Here is an 18,354-nt window from a genome sequence, read left to right on the forward strand (position 1 = left end):
CGTATGGTGTTGTATGGTATCGTATTGTATCATATCGTATCGTATGGTGTTGTATGGTATCGTATTGTATTGTATCGTATGGTGTTGTATGGTATCATATTGTATCGTATCGTATCGTATGGTGTTGTATGGTATCGTATTGTATCGTATCATATCGTACCATGTTGTATGGTATCGTATTGTATCATATCGTATGGTGTTGTATGGTATCGTATTGTATTGTATCATATCGTACCATGTTGTATGGTATCGTATTGTATCGTATGGTGTTGTATGGTATCGTATTGTATCGTATCGTATCATATGGTGTTGTATGGTATCGTATTGTATTGTATCGTATGGTGTTGTATGGTTTCTTATCGTATTGTATGGTGTCGTATGGCATCGTGTTGTATTGTATTGTATCGTATCGTATGGTGTCATATGGTATCGTATCGTATGGTGTTGTATGGTATCGTATCGTATCGTATGGTGTTGTATGGTATCGTATTGTATCGTATGGTATGGTGTTGTATGGTATCGTATTGTATCGTATCGTATGGTGTTGTATGGTATCGTATTGTATCGTATCGTATGGTGTTGTATGGTATCTTATCGTATTGTATGGTGTCGTATGGCATCGTATTGTATTGTATTGTATCGTATCGTATGGTGTCATATGGTATCGTATCGTATCGTGTTGTATGGTATCGTATCATATCATATGGTGTTGTATGGTATCGTATTGTATCGTATCGTATCGTATGGTGTTGTATGGTATCGTATTGTATCGTATCATATCGTACCATGTTGTATGGTATCGTATTGTATCATATCGTATGGTGTTGTATGGTATCGTATTGTATTGTATCATATCGTACCATGTTGTATGGTATCGTATTGTATCGTATGGTGTTGTATGGTATCGTATTGTATCGTATCGTATCATATGGTGTTGTATGGTATCGTATTGTATTGTATCGTATGGTGTTGTATGGTATCGTATTGTATCATATCGTATCGTATGGTGTTGTATGGTATCGTATTGTATTGTATCGTATGGTGTTGTATGGTATCATATTGTATCGTATTGTATCGTATGGTATCGTATTGTATTGTATCGTATGGTGTTGTATGGTATCGTATTGTATCGTATCGTATCGTATGGTGTTGTATGGTATCGTATTGTATTGTATCGTATGGTGTTGTATGGTATCGTATTGTATCATATCGTATCGTATGGTGTTGTATGGTATCGTATTGTATTGTATCGTATGGTGTTGTATGGTATCATATTGTATCGTATCGTATCGTATGGTGTTGTATGGTATCGTATTGTATCGTATCATATCGTACCATGTTGTATGGTATCGTATTGTATCATATCGTATGGTGTTGTATGGTATCGTATTGTATTGTATCATATCGTACCATGTTGTATGGTATCGTATTGTATCGTATGGTGTTGTATGGTATCGTATTGTATCGTATCGTATCATATGGTGTTGTATGGTATCGTATTGTATTGTATCGTATGGTGTTGTATGGTATCGTATTGTATCATATCGTATCGTATGGTGTTGTATGGTATCGTATTGTATTGTATCGTATGGTGTTGTATGGTATCATATTGTATCGTATTGTATCGTATGGTGTTGTATGGTATCGTATTGTATTGTATCGTATGGTGTTGTATGGTATCGTATTGTATCGTATCGTATCGTATGGTGTTGTATGGTATCGTATTGTATTGTATCGTATGGTGTTGTATGGTATCGTATTGTATCATATCGTATCGTATGGTGTTGTATGGTATCGTATTGTATTGTATCGTATGGTGTTGTATGGTATCGTATTGTATCGTATCGTATCGTATGGTGTTGTATGGTATCGTATTGTATTGTATCGTATGGTGTTGTATGGTATCGTATTGTATCATATCGTATCGTATGGTGTTGTATGGTATCGTATTGTATTGTATCGTATGGTGTTGTATGGTATCATATTGTATCGTATCGTATCGTATGGTGTTGTATGGTATCGTATTGTATCGTATCATATCGTACCATGTTGTATGGTATCGTATTGTATCATATCGTATGGTGTTGTATGGTATCGTATTGTATTGTATCATATCGTACCATGTTGTATGGTATCGTATTGTATCGTATGGTGTTGTATGGTATCGTATTGTATCGTATCGTATCATATGGTGTTGTATGGTATCGTATTGTATTGTATCGTATGGTGTTGTATGGTATCGTATTGTATCATATCGTATCGTATGGTGTTGTATGGTATCGTATTGTATTGTATCGTATGGTGTTGTATGGTATCATATTGTATCGTATTGTATCATATGGTGTTGTATGGTATCGTATTGTATTGTATCGTATGGTGTTGTATGGTATCGTATTGTATCGTATCGTATCGTATGGTGTTGTATGGTATCGTATTGTATTGTATCGTATGGTGTTGTATGGTATCGTATTGTATCATATCGTATCGTATGGTGTTGTATGGTATCGTATTGTATTGTATCGTATGGTGTTGTATGGTATCATATTGTATCGTATCGTATCGTATGGTGTTGTATGGTATCGTATTGTATTGTATCGTATGGTGTTGTATGGTATCGTATTGTATTGTATCGTATGGTGTTGTATGGTATCGTATTGTATGGTATCGTATTGTATTGTATAGTAATTAGGGGTTAGCGGATTAGTGGATCTGTGACCACCACTGGTTATAACAACCTCAAAACATCTTGACAGTGTTTTAGGTAGCAGCTTGTCATCTGCACTCAGCAAAGAAATAGTACCATAACTGCAACAAAGTAGAGGATCTTTGTCTTTTGTTAAAGTGCAACTAACATGATGATTTTTTTGTCAGCACCGATTCATTTTGTGACAGTAAATTGAATGATTGAATTGTGATCTTAATTCACATTATTTGAGCTAAATATTATCCCTGTTTGAAAGGCGGCGATGTAAGCATGATGTTCGAGAGGCTCACCGCAGACTCAGTGAGCTCATAACAACGCCAATTCCCAAAACGGTATTCTGTCAGTGTCTGGAAGCTCATATGAGTTAGACACAACATAATGCTGCTGATCAGAAGACATTTATCTGGGAGCATTTATCCAGGAATAATAATGATTCATTATTCAATGAATCATTATCAGCAGAGACGGTGAGGATTTGTGGAGAGAAGATGTTTTGTTGTGGATTGTGGTGTGAGCAGTTCTTTCAGATGTTCTGGAGCATTTCCATGGATCCACTGATGGGTAAGTAGACTGAGTTTGTGTTCAGATGATCGGGGAACCAGTGACGTGTCCTGCTGGTTGGCACCATGTGCTCATATTTCCACACCCTCATCAGGATCCTGGCTGTGCTGTTTGAATGAGCTTTTGAAGGATCCTGCCAGGGATCCCGATAAGGAGTATGTTACAATAGTTCAGCCTGGAGGAAGCATTTAATTGCATATTAATGAACATTATGCAGGGATTCAACCTATAAAAAATGTGAATGGGCCTTTGGCCCCTCAGTACTGAACACAATGGGCCTTTTGCAATTTTAATAGGCCATTTTCCACACAATTCACAGGCCTTTGCTTATTGTTTTTTATGTTTAATTATTTCTGGCTAATCATCATGATGGGTTGAGGTAACATACAAACATCATAAAAATACTTAAGATTCTTCAATATTCTACTACTAATGTAATGTTCTATTTTCTGGTTTACCGCAGTCCAGCATTAGGGCTCTCCAACAGGTTCAAAATGCTGCTGTGAGACTTTTGACAGGAAGCAGAACGTTTGACCACATTACACCCATTCTGGCGTCTCTTCACTGGCTTCCTGTCCCAGTGAGATCAGATTTTAAGGTTCTACTGCTAGTCTATAAAATTGTTCACAGACTGGCACCTCCCTACCTAGCTGACCTAATTAAACCTTACGTACCAGCCCGGGCTTTGCATTCTCAGGGTGCAGGACTACTTTGTGTCCCTAGGGTGAATAAAAAATCTGCGGGTCATAGAGCTTTCTCTTATTGTGCCCCTGTTCTGTGGAATGAATCTGACTCCATCAATAAAGCAGCATTCTGTAGAGACTTTCAAGTCTAGACTTGAGATGGATTTATTCTCCCTCTCCTATGGCTAGCATACTGGCATAGTATGTTACTATGCTTCCTATGCTTTAAAGTCATTTTATTTGCAATGGAATAGGTCTCAGCCTCAACTTTATCTAAATTCTGAGATTTTTAGTGAAGCTTAGGGGTAGCAGCTGGTGATCACCTCAGTATTTCTTCTGCTTTCCTGTTGATTTACTGCTGATGAATTATACCTTAGGTGTAGTTTTTCCAGGAGACTGATTCTGCTCATTCTCTCTCTGTCCAAGGTACGGATAACAGGACGGCTAATGAACACAGGATCCCGGACTGACAGACTGCACACTGCAGTCTGCATTTGAAATGGACGTTGTCATGGGAACAGGCCCAGTGACAGCATGAGGACTGCTGGATGACCCCTGCCTGTGGCATAACCACTTGCATGGACTTCTCATGTAGTACATATTCTTTTTTTTTTTTCTTTTGTCATGTTTTGATTTCCTGTTTTCTGTTTCTTAAGCTTTGTAAAAGGTAGGACAGTTTGGAGGTAAAGTCAGAGAGGCAAGACTGAGATGGTTTGGACATGTGCAGAGGAGGGACCCAGGGTATATATGGAGAAGGATGCTGAGGATGGAGCCACCAGGCAGGAGGAGAAAAGGGAGGACAAAGAGGAGGTTTATGGATGTGCTGAGGGAGGACATGCAGGTAGTTGGTGTGACAGAGGAAGATACAGAGGACAGGGTGAGATGGAAACAATTGATCTGCTGTGGCGCCCCCTAATGGGAACAGCCGAAAGACAAAGAAGAAGAAGAGACACACCCCACACAATGATTTCTGTCATTCATCATTCAAAACAAAAAGCGTCACTCTAAGCATTTACTGTCTGCACCAGTGTGCTCTCATATCACTGAGTGTGCTTTTGTATCCACTGGCAGAACCTCTCTGAGTATCTGCGCGGGCTGACTGTGGAAAATTCCCTTCCTGGGTAGCAAATGCTTTTCCACACCTTCTCCAGTTTTTTCTTCCACCCATAGACTGTAAAAATATCTATAATGCCCACAAAGTAGCGGTTATCTGGCCCATCTATGACATGAATAGCATTTTTGAAGTTTGGCAGCAGCCTACGATGATGCTCATGGAACTCCAGCAGTTCTGAGTTGCTCCTGGTTTCCTTTGCAGGTCCACGAATTTCCTGGAGTGGGATTCCTTCACCCTCTGCTGTAGCCTGGACATGGCCTGATCCACAGACTGTAGACTTTGGCATCATCTGACCTGTACCTGCTGCCATTAGTGGAATGGCATGTGGGTCCGACTCTTTAGGATTGTCATGTAAATCCACAGACCTGCATGAAAGATCAAAGAAGATCCACAGAATTCCATCAGGACTCGAAACAACAAATGATGACCAAGGAATATGAATGTTATCAAAGCAAATGTGAGTGTAGAAGGAGATTTCAGATAACAACAGCAATCAAATGACAGAGTTTAGCAGTTTCAAAATGAATTCATGGCGACACAGATGATACCCAACTCTGTCAACCATGCAAGATGACCCCCATTTGTCTCGGATGGTATCTCAGTTTGTCTCTCAGACATGTCCTCATGGATATAAGAACACCACCTTCAACTCAGTCTCTCTAACACTGAGCTGTTGGCCTTCTCAGCCAAACAATATCTGCAACACAATATCAACATAAATTTTGTGTGAGTGTGGAATCAGAGCATCTGGCTTTGCAGATGTCCTGGACTAAGATCCAGACTTCAAATGATTTCCTGGACTCGGCCATGAGAAGTGTATCTGTATGTGCTGAAAGTGTTGAACTTTGAGAGACATCACTTATACCAGGAGTAACATTCATGTCTCTGGCTCCTAAGAATGTGAATGTCTAGAAAGAGCTTGTGGAGTCATGAGGTCACTGGTCAGAGGTATTTGGTAATGATGAAGCAGAGTGAACGAAGGAGAACCAAGGTCTAGAATGAAGGTCTTCAGGGACCTGATGCTTCTTGTCAGACTAACCCTAACCCTAACCCTAACCCTAACCCAAACCCTAACCCCTAACAACTTACCCTAAGCCCTGACAATAAGCCCTAACCCCTAACAACTTACCCTAAGCCCTGACAAGCCCTAACCCCTAACAACTAACTCTAACCCCTAACAACTTACCCTAACCCCTGACAACAAGCCCTAACCCCTAACAACTTACCCTAACCCCTAACAACTTACCCTAACCCCTGACAACAAGCCCTAACCCCTAACAACTAACCCTAACCCCTAACAACTTACCCTAACCCCTGACAACAAACCCTAACCCCTAACAACTTACCCTAACCCCTGACAACAAGCCCTAACACCTAACAACTTACCCTAACCCTTAACAACTTACCCTAACCCCTAACAACTTACCATAACCCCTAACAACCAACCCTAACCCCTAACAACTTACCCTAACCCCTGACAACAAGCCCTAAACCCTAACAACTAACCCTAACCCTTAACAACTTACCCTAACCCCTGACAACAAGCCCTAACCCCTAACAACTAACCCTAACCCTTAACAACTTACCCTAACCCCTGACAACAAGCCCTAACCCCTAACAACTAACCTTAACCCCTAACAACTAACCCTAACCCCTAACAACTAACCCTAACCCTTAACAACTTACCCTAACCCCTGACAACAAGCCCTAACCCCTAACAACTAACCCTAACCCTTAACAACTTACCCTAACCCCTGACAACAAGCCCTAACCCCTAACAACTAACCCTAACCCTTAACAACTTACCCTAACCCCTGACAACAAGCCCTAACCCCTAACAACTAACCTTAACCCCTAACAACTAACCCTAACCCCTAACCCTAACCTTAATAAGGTTCCTGCCCATGTTTCACCAGCCTGCAGCAGATGGATGGCTACTTTGGACAGGTGCAAATAATTGAATGAATGAATGAATTAGGTAATTCATTGAATTTATTTTAAGCAAAGGAAAAATATGATAAAAATAGTAATCCACAAAAAATGTCAACCCAGAAACAATACTCAACTAGAGACATTCATCACAAAATGCCCTGCGCGCAGTATTATTTTCCATGCAAAGTGCAGTAATATGTACTTGTATGGGGTGGGTATTTGGTTGAAGACTTATGTGTTTGATGTAAACTGGGATATAGAATGAAAAAATTGGAGATTGGCATAATATTTATTTAGAGGATGTGACAAACAGTGACCATAAAAAGTTGGTCACGGTCGCCAGCCTTCAAAACAAATGCAGCCACTGGTGACCTTGAAACGGAGGTCAAGGTCACCGGCCTTCGAACCCATGCGAAGTACTCCTCCAAGGCATGTACCCACCAAATATGAAGTTTAAACGAGCAAAAGATGCCGAGCTACGTTGCGGCGAAGGATTTGACAGTTGTGAGCACTGGTGACCTTGAAAAGTAGGTCAAGGTCACTGGCCTTCAAATCCAAGCGAAGTACCCCTCCAAGGCATGTACCCACCATATTTGAAGTTTCTGAGAGTAATAGGTGGCGAGCTACACTGCGGCAAACAAATTGTGGACGGCCAGACGGACGGATGTACAGATGAACTGACGGAAGGACAGACGGATGGACAACCCGGATGCTATATGCCCCGCCTCGTAGGATAAAGTAAACACTTATAAACTCACGCTCCCTTCTCATCATTCACATATTAAAATAAATGACAACTCAACTACATCAGCATGTAAATCCAGAGTATTTCCAGTCCCACTCACACTGGGTGGGAGTTTGAACCCATGGAGCGATCGTCTACCTGGTTAGCGGCCATCCATGACCCAAAACAGTTCCACGGTATCAAGGATGCAGCAGAGCACAGCACCAGCACATGACATGACATGTCTCATTCATTTCAGTTCAATTATTTTACATATTGGCATCATTCTCTTTCTCTTTTTGCTCTGTATGCACCACTCTGCATTTAATCATTAGTGATTGATCTCTGCTCCCCTCCACAGCATGTCTTTTTCCTGGTTCTCTCCCTCAGCCCCAACCAGTCCCAGCAGAAGACTGCCCCTCCCTGAGCCTGGTTCTGCTGGAGGTTTCTTCCTGTTAAAAGGGAGTTTTTCCTTCCCACTGTCACCAAGTGCTTGCTCACAGGGGGTCGTTTTGACCGTTGGGGTTTTACATAATTATTGTATGGCCTTGCCTTACAATATAAAGCGCCTTGGGGCAACTGTTTGTTGTGATTTGGCGCTATATAAATAAAATTGATTGATTGATTGATTGATATTTGTACAGCACCAAATCACAACAATGCTGCTTCAAGGCCCTTCATATGAGTAAAGCTCCTTTCACACTGGGCCAACATCGAGATGCATCATGCGGCATCATGACAACGCCGGGTTTATGCAGCCTAACGCCACAATACGCCGAGGGATGCAAAGGGGGACGTGAAAAATTAAACGTTTAATTTTTTGGCGGATTTTCGGCGTAGAGTACTAGATGCAGAAAGGAAGTAGTTTTCACGCATGTTGAGGTAACGTTACAGTACTTAACGTGACTGTATTGCTACTCTGTGCCAATTTATGATTCCTGCTGTGCTCCATTATTGCTGAGCTGTAAATCACACAGGATTGCTGTCAAACTGTTTATACCGTTACACAATGCAGTAAGTACACTGCTCAAAGAGCACATGTGAACAATTAAAAGAAAAAAATGCTCATTACAGCCTGGCTGCAGCTCATCGGCACTTTCACCTCCTCAAGTTCTCTCACGATTGTGTTAAATAAAGTCCATTATCTCCTGCTCACAGACCAATCGCCAGTGAGAGGACATGTCCACATCCAGTATAACTTCTGACAGACGACATCTCCATGTCCACTCATGGATGGATCTCGCGCACGTGCACGTGATTGCTGGCTGCAGCTCTGTGGTCACAGGAAGAATGATAACTTGAACAGAAATCAGAGTGCACACCTGCAGCGCTGCACAGGAAAAACGATAAACCAGAAGAGAAATCAGTAATAAAGTCCATTAACTCCCAGAAATAATGTATTCTGACTGTTTCCAATATATCAGCTCCATCTGCATGTCTAGGCAGTCTGTTGGAGCCAATCTTCTCCCCCTGCTGCTTGTAACTGACACAGACATTCCTGCGCATTAGATATGCAGTATATGCAACTCTATGCAGACCCGATGTGAAAGGGGCTTAAGGTCTAACCTCACCTCACACACCCCCCCGAGCAAGAACACACGAGACAATGGGAAGAAAAATCTCCCTATGATGATAATGAGGAAGAAACCTCAAGCAGACCAGATCACTGCTTAGGCCATTCTAACAGTTACAAGGTTTTTACAGATTGTACAAGAATTCATTTACAACAGGAGAAACAGAAGAGCAAAAAAACCAGGGTCCTTAATTGAAACTAAAGTAGAGTCCATCTTGAGTCTCTAATACCGTGCATCCAGAAAGTATTCACAGCGTATCCCTTTTTCCACATTTTTTATGTTACAGCCTTATTCCAAAATGGATGAAATTCATTTTTTTCCCTCAAACTTCTACACACAATACCCCATAATGACAATATGAAAAAAGGGTTTTTTGAGATTTTTGCAAATTAAAAACTAAGAAATCACACATACATAAGTATTCACAGCCTTTGCTAGGAAGTTCAAATTGAGCTCAGGTGCCTCTTGTTTCCACTGATCATCCTTGAGATGTTTCAACAGCTTAACTGAAGTCCACCTGGGGTAAATTCAGTTGATTGGAGATGATCTGGAAAGACACACACCTGTCTACATATAAGGTCCCACAGGTGACAGTGATGGACACAGCTGGCTCAGATCCTTTTCAGTTGACGGTATGCGCACACAGCCAGCAGTTAGCCCAGCAAGAAGACAAGCTTACCACGCTGTGTGCCGGGTTAAGCAAGCTGTCAAAACGTTAGGATGCTCTTATGGCCTCGATTAGCTCACAGGTCGGTTAACTTATGGACATGCTGCAGCCGCAAGCCTGCTCAGCTACACAAACAGACACTGCCATCAGCCCACCTCCCTTACTGCTGGTAGCAACTGCTGGTTCCCACTCTAGACTCAGCTACTTGTAATCAGCTTTCCTGTCCTGAACTCTTCTGGTAAGTAGGGAGATGTTAAACCATTTATCACACAGTGTGAATTACACTTCAAGTTGATGTCATCAATGTTCCCATCTGAAAGGGTGAAGATAGCATTCATGATCACCCACCTGATGAGTCAAGCGGCAGCCTGGGTGACATCCAAGTGAAGCAGGCAGTCACCAGCTTGTCATTCTCTCAGCTTGTTTACCTCCGTGCTACAACATGTCTTCCACCACACATCTCCAGGTCAAGAGGCGGCACACCCGCTGTTAAAGCTTAAAGAGGGCATTGCAGGGTTTCAGATTACGCCATTCCGTATTTTGTCTGGCAAAATTGAGTGGAATTCTGCAGCATTCGATGCTTTTTTCCAAGGCCTCGCTGATAATATCCAGGACCAGCTGATCGCTATGGAACTCCCAGAGGACCTTGATGCGCTCATTGTGCTCGTGATAAAGGTGGACAGGAGGTTGTCCCAGAATGAAACTCACTCTTCCAGCAGCCATACAACAACACAGCCTCTTCTTCCACTTGGGGCAGTTTGCTCCAGCCCCAGTCCTTCTAGCAACCACGACTGTGCTTCTACTGTGGTCAGCATGGTCACATGATCTCAGGTTGCCAGGTCAGGGGTGCCTCTATGCAGATTAGCCCTTCCATCCAGGTGAGTCAGAATTCAATTGTTTTCTACTGTTGCTCAAAACATGGTCATGGCTAAATTTACTTCAGAATGTTCTTCCATGTCTGTTCTGGTGTTTACTGATTCAGGGCTGATGCTAATCTCATGCATTATTTTCTCGCCAGGAATCTGTGCCTTCAATTGCACCACCTCCCGCGCCCCCTGGTGGTCAAGGCTGCGAATGGCTACTCCTTGGGTCAAAATCAGTTCAGATCTCAATTAGTTCAGTTAGTGGTGTCAGAGAATCATTCTCAAGCTATTTATTTTCACATATTCGATAGTATGACTCACCCGGTCACTTTGTGGTACTCCTGGTTAAAACAGCACAACCTGAATTTCAATTGGTCTGATGGTCAAATTTGTTCTTTGGGTCCGATTTGTGCTAACTCCTGTTTAGTACTGTGTCCTGTTTTGCCCTTGACTACCCACACTGATCTTACCAGGATTCCAGCTTATCATGACCTCGCTCAGGTTTTTAGGAAGTTGACGGCTAAATCTGTACCTCCGCACCGGGACAATGACTGTGCTATTGATCAACACCCTGGCACCAGTCCCCCTAATGGCATATTGTTTTCAATATCTGCACCAGAATGATAGGCAATGTCACAATACATCCAGGAGTCTTCAGCAGCAGGTCTTATCCACTCATCGTCCTCTCCAACCAGTGCCGGGTTTTTCTTTGTTGAAAAGAAAGACAAGACATTGCGTCCTTGCAGTGGTGGGCACAGCTAACCAAAAAGTTAGCTTTGATAACTGCTAATCTACTAACTGAAAAGTTAACTTTTATAATGCTAAACTGATAAACCACTAAAAAATTTAGTGGAAGCTACAGCTAATCGCTAACATCTAACTTTTAGTATTGACTCGGTATGCTGTTAGCTAAGCCAGTTTCGCGCTTAAGCACAACTACTGCTGTTGGCTAAATTTAAGGTGATCAGAAACCGAAAACAAATGAGCCAGAGCATATTATACATACATATATTATATATACATATATATATATAGCAGTTCAGAAGCTCCCATGACCAGTATAATATCAAGGACCGAGACGTCGCCCAGTACTGCGAAGCCGGGGCCCCACCCTGGAGCCAGGCCTGGGGTTGGGCTCGCACGCGAGCGCCTGGTGGTCGGGCCTTAGCCCACGGGGCCCAGCCAGGCCCATCCCGAAAGAGCAGCGTGGGCCCGCCCTCCTGTGGGTTCACCACCTGCAGAGGGGGCCATGGGGGTCGGGTGCAGAGAGGACTGGGTGGCGGTCGAGGGCGGGTGGCCCAGCAGCCCGGTCCACGTTCACAGTCTCTGGCTGTCGTGATGTGGAATGTCACCTTGCTGGGGGGAAGGAGCCTGAGCTTCTGAGGGAGGTTGAGAGGTATCGACTAGAGATAGTCGGACTCACCTCCACGCACAGCTTGGGCTCTGCTACCCAACTCCTGGAGAGGAGCTGAACGCTCTACTTTTCTGGCGTTGCCCATGGGGAGAGGCGGTGGGTGGGGGTAGCATTGCTCATTGCTCCCCAGCTCAGTCGCTATGCGTTGGAGTTCACCCTGGTGAATGAGAGGGTCACGTCCCTACACCTTCGGGTTGGGGACAGGTCTCTCTCTGTTGTCTCAGCCTACGGGCCAAGCAGCAGTGCAGAGTACCCGACCTTCTTGGAGTCCCTGGGAGGGGTACTAGATAGTGCTCCGACTGGGGACTACATTGTTCTCCTGGGGGACTTCAACACCCATGTGGGCAGTGACAGTGAGACCTGGAGGGGGGTAATTGGGAAGCACGCCCTCCCCGATCTGAACCCGAGTGGTGTTCAGTTGTTGGACTTCTGTGCTAGCCACAGTTTGTCTATCACAAACACCATGTTCGAGCACAAGGGTGTCCATAAGTGCACGTGGCACCAGGACACCCTGAGCCGGAGGTCGATGATTGACTTTGTAGTCTTATCATCTGACCTTCGGCCACTTGTCTTCGACACTCGGGTGAAGAGGGGCTGAGCTGTAGACTGATCACCACCTGGTGGTGACTTGGAACCACTGGGAGGGGAGGAAGCCAGTCAGACCTGGCAGGCCCAAATGTATCGTGAGGTTCTGCTGGGGACGAATGGCGGAACCCTGTGTCAGCAAGGTCTTCAACTCCCACCTTTGGGAGAGCGTCTCCCATATCCCAGGGGAGGTTGGAGACATGGAGTCCGAGTGGACCATGTTCTCCACCTCCATTGTCGATGCGGCCGCTCACAGCTGTGGTTGCAGGGTCTCTGGTGCCTGTCGTGGCGGTAACCCCCGAACCCGGTGGTGGTCACTGGAAGTAAGGGATGCCGTCAAGCTGAACAAAGAGTCCTACTTGTCTTTGTTGGCAGGTGGGACTCCGGAGGCAGCTGACAGGTACCAGCAGGCCAAGCGTGCTGCAGCCTGTGTGGTCGCAGAGGCAAAAACTCAGGTCTGGGAGGAGTTCGGGGAGGCTTGGGAGGAGTTCGGGGAGGCTATGGAGGAGGACTATCGGTCGGCCTCAAAGAAATTCTGGCAAACCATCCAACGCCTCCAGAGGCGGAAGCAGCTGTCCACCAACACTGTCTACAGTGCGGGTGGAGAGCTGCTGACCCTGACTGGGGATGTTGTCGAGCGGTGGAAGGAATACTTCGAGGATCTCCTCAATCCCATTGTCACATCTTCCGAAGAAGAAGCAGAGACTGGGGACTCAGAGGCGGACTCATCCATTACCCAGGCCGAAGTCACAGAGGTGGTCAGAAAGCTCCTCGGTGGCAATGCTCCTGGGGTGGATGAAATCCGTCCGGAGTACCTTAAGTCTCTGGGGAACAAACTGGTACTGTTTTTTAAAAAGTTGGAACTGAAAATTACCCCCAAAATAGCCTTTTATGTAAGAAATAGCCTTTTATGTAAGACCATACAGTGTTGTACCATGTGGTTTCTCAACTGTTCTCAACTGCACCTGACTATCCTGTAAAACCCAGTTTGCCTTCCTTTCTCAATGCAATCAACCAAAGAAGTTATTTGATTCAACATAACATTATATTGAATCTGTAAAATATAATTACCTTTGGTGTACAACCCAGTACAGTTTGAAGATTTGCTGTCTAAAAACTTTGTATTTTCACCATTTATGATAAGACAGAAACAGCTGGCAAGATACATAAAGCTTAAAATCAAATCAAATCAATTTTATTTATATAGCGCCAAATCACAACAACAATTGCCCCAAGGCGCTTCATATTGCAAGGCAAAAGCCATACAATAATTACAGAAAAACCCCAACGGTCAAAACGACCCCCTGTGAGCAAGCACTTGGCAACAGTGGGAAGGAAAAACTCCCTTTTAACTGGAAGAAACCTCCAGCAGAACCAGGCTCAGGGAGGGGCAGTCTTCTGCTGGGACTGGTTGGGGCTGAGGGAGAGAACCAGGAAAAAGACATGCTGTGGAGGGGAGCAGAGATCAATCACTAACGATTAAATGCAGAGAGGTGCATACAGAGCAAAAAGAGAAAGAAACAGTGCATCATGGGAACCCCCCAGCAGTCTACGTCTATAGCAGCATAACTAAGGGATGGTTCAGGGTCACCTGATCCAGCCCTAACTATAAGCTTTAGCAAAAAGGAAAGTTTTAAGCCTAATCTTAAAAGTAGAGAGGGTGTCTGTCTCCCTGCTCTGAATTGGGAGCTGGTTCCACAGGAGAGGAGCCTGAAAGCTGAAGGCTCTGCCTCCCATTCTACTCTTACAAACCCTAGGAACTACAAGTAAGCCTGCAGTCTGAGAGCGAAGCGCTCTATTGGGGTGATATGGTACTATGAGATCCCTAAGATAAGATGGATCCTATTCTAGGATTAATAAGGAGCCAAAGAAGAGAAGCCAATATGGGTGAAATATGCTTTCTCCTTCTAGTCCGCGTCAGTACTCTAGCTGCAGCATTTTGAATTAACTGAAGGCTTTTCAGGGAACTTTTAGGACAATCTGATAATAATGAATTACAATAGTCCAGCCTAGAGGAAATAAATGCATGAATTAGTTTTTCAGCATCACTCTGAGACAAGACCTTTCTAATTTTAGAGATATTGCGCAAATGTAAAAAAGCAGTCCTACATATTTGCTTAATATGTGCATTGAAGGACATATCCTGATCAAAAATGACTCCAAGATTTCTCACAGTATTACTAGAGGTCAGGGTAATGCCATCCAGAGTAAGGATCTAGTTAGACACCATGTTTCTAAGATTTGTGGGGCCAAGTACAATAACTTCAGTTTTATCTGAATTTAAAAGCAGGAAATTAGAGGTCATCCATGTCTTTATGTCTGTAAGACATTCCTGCAGTTTAACTAATTTGTGTGTGTCCTCTGGCTTCATGGATAGATAAAGCTGGGTATCATCTGCGTAACAATGAAAATTTAAGCAATGCTTTCTAATAATACTGCCTCAGGGAAGCATGTATAAAGTGAATAAAATTGGTCCTAGCACAGAACCTTGTGGAACTCCATAATTAACCTTAGTCTGTGAAGAAGACTCCCCATTTACATGAACGAATTGTAATCTATTAGATAAATATGATTCAAACCACTGCAGCGCAGTGCCTTTAATACCTATGGCATGCTCTAATCTCTAATAAAATTTTATGGTCAACAGTATCAAAAGCAGCACTGAGGTCTAACAAGACAAGCACAGAGAAGACTCGACTGTCTGAGGCCATAAGAAGATCATTTGTAACCTTCACTAATGCTGTTTCTGTACTATGATGAATTCTAAAACCTGACTGAAACTCTTCAAATAGACCATTCCTCTGCAGATGATCAGTTAGCTGTTTTACAACTACCCTTTCAAGAATTTTTGAGAGAAAAAGAAGGTTGGAGATTTGCCTATAATTAGCTAAGATAGCTGGGTCAAGTGATGGCTTTTTAAGTAATGGTTTAATTACTGCCACCTTAAAAGCCTGTGGTACATAGCCAACTAATAAAGATAGATTGATCATATTTAAGATCGAAGCATTAACTAATGGTAGGGCTTCCTTGAGCAGCCTGATAGAAATGGGGAATAATAGACATGTTGATGGTTTGGAGGAAGTGACTAATGAAAATAACTCAGACAGAACAATCGGAGAGAAAGAGTCTAACCAAATACCAGCATTACTGAAAGCAGCCAAAGATAACGATATGTCTTTGGGATGGTTATGAGTAATTTTTCTCTAATAGTTAAAATTTTATTAGCAAAGAAAGTCATGAAGTCATTACTAGTTAAAGTTAAAGGAATACTCGGCTCAATAGAGCTCTGACTCTTTGTCAGCATGGCTACAGTGCTGAAAAGAAACCTGGGGTTGTTCTTATTTTCTTCAATTAGTGATGAGTAGTAAGATGTCCTAGCTTTACGGAGGGCTTTTTTTTATAGAGCAACAGACTCTTTTTCCAGGCTTAGTGAAGATCTTCTAAATTAGTGAGACGCCATTTCCTCTCCAACTTACGGCTTATCTGCTTTAAGCTGCGAGTTTGTGAGTTATACCACTGAGTCAGGCACTTCTGATTTAAGGCTGTCTTTTTCAGAGGAGCTACAGCATCCAAAGTTGTGCTCAATGAGGATGTAAAACTATTGACAAGATAATCTATCTCACTCACAGAGTTTAGGTAGCTACTCTGCACTGTGTTGGTATATGGCATTGGAGAACATAACAAATAAGGAATCATATCCTTATACCTAGTTACAGCGCTTTCCGAAATACTTCTACTGTAATAAAACTTATTCCCCGCTGCTGGGTAGTCCATTAAAGTAAATGTAAATGTTATTAAGAAATGATCAGACATAAGGGGGTTTTCAGGGAATACTGTTAAGTCTTCAATTTCCATACCATAAGTCAAAACAAGATCTAAGGTATGATTAAAGTGGTGGGTGGACTCATTTACATTTTGAGCGAAGCCAATTGAGTCTAATAATAGATTAAATGCAGTGTTGAGGCTGTCATTCTCAGCATCTATGTGGATGTTAAAATCGCGCAGTATAATTATCTTATCTGAGCTAAGCACTAAGTCAGACAAAAGGTCTGAAAATTCACAGAGAAATTCACAGTAACGACCAGTTGGACGATAGATAACAACAAATAAAACTGTTTTTTTGGGACTTCCAATTTGGATGGACAAAACTAAGAGTCAAGCTTTCAAATGAATTAAAGCTCTGTCTGGGTCTTTGATTAATTAATAAGCTGGAGTGGAAGATTGCTGCTAATCCTCCCCCTCGGCCCGTGCTACGAGCGTTCTGGCAGTTAGTGTGACTCGGGGTGTTGACTCATTTAAACTAACATATTCATCCTGCTGTAACCAGGTTTCTGTAAAGCAGAATAAATCAATATGTTGATCAATTATTATATCATTTACTAACAGGGACTTAGAAGAGAGAGACCTAATGTTTAATAGACCACATTTAACTGTTTTAGTCTGTGGTGCAGTTGAAGGTGCTATATTATTTTTTCTTTTTGAATTTTTATGCTTAAATTGATTTTTACTGGTTGTTGGTGGTCTGGGAGCAGGCACCGTCTCTACGGGGATGGGGTATTGGGAGGATGGCAGGGGGAGAGAAGCTGCAGAGAGGTGTGTAAGACTACAACTCTGCTCCTGGTCACAACCCTGGATAGTCACGGTTTGGAGGGTTTAATAAAATTGGCCAGATTTCTAGAGATGAGAGCTGCTCCATCCAACGTGGGATGGATGCTGTCTCTCCTAACAAGACCAGGTTTTCCCCAGAAGCTTTGCCAATTATCTATGAAGCCCACCTCATTTTTTGGACACCACTCAGACAGACAGCAATTCAAAGAGAACATGCGGCTAAACATGTCACTCCCGGTCCGATTGGGGAGGGGCCCAGAGAAAACTACAGAGTCCGACATTGTTTTTGCAAAGTTACACACCGATTCAATATTAATTTTAGTGACCTCCGATTGGCGTAACCGGGTGTCATTACTGCCGACGTGAATTACAGTTTTACCAAATTTACGCTTAGCCTTGGCCAGCAGTTTCAAATTTCCTTCAATGTCGCCTGCTCTGGCCCCCGGAAGACAATTGACTATGGTTGCTGGTGTCGCTAACTTCACATTTCTCAAAACAGAGTCGCCAATAACCAGAGTTTGTTCCTCGGTGGGTGTGTCACCGAGTGGGGAAAAACGGTTAGAGATGTGAACGGGTTGGTGGTGTACAGGGGCTTGTGTTTAGGACTACGCTTCCTCCTCACAGTCACCCAGCAGGCCTGCTTTCCCGGCTGCTCGGGATCTGCTGGGGGACAGCTAACGGTGGCTAAGCTACCTTCGTCCGCACCGACTACAGGGGCCTGGCTAGCTGTAGGATTTTTCCAAGGTGCGGAGCCGAGGTTAAAGGTAAGACATCTTTTACTTCCTAAAGACACAATTAAGGGCAACCAATAATTTAATGCCTTAATCTATTCTCTTTATCTATTTATCTTTTACAGAATTCAGCTTTAATCATTAAACTTAGATATAATCTATAGATCTATTACAGAATCCAGCTTTAATCATCA

At 43.1% G+C, this 18,354-nt stretch overlaps 1 protein-coding gene across 1 annotated transcript in view; it reads right to left on the bottom strand.

The window, feature by feature from the left end:
* Positions 1–4,832: 4,832 nt before the first annotated feature.
* LOC117510042 (phosphatidylinositol 4-phosphate 5-kinase-like protein 1) overlaps positions 4,833–18,354 on the bottom strand; it is a 127,497-nt gene continuing 113,975 nt past the window's right edge. The window contains exon 10 of the mRNA XM_034169651.1: positions 4,833–5,427. Within this exon, the coding sequence (XP_034025542.1) occupies positions 4,989–5,427 (439 nt within the window). The 3' untranslated portion in view covers positions 4,833–4,988. The remainder of the gene's footprint in view (positions 5,428–18,354) is intronic.

Source organism: Thalassophryne amazonica, chromosome 5, assembly GCF_902500255.1.
Source record: "Thalassophryne amazonica chromosome 5, fThaAma1.1, whole genome shotgun sequence".
NCBI classification, from domain to species: Eukaryota; Metazoa; Chordata; class Actinopteri; order Batrachoidiformes; family Batrachoididae; genus Thalassophryne; species Thalassophryne amazonica.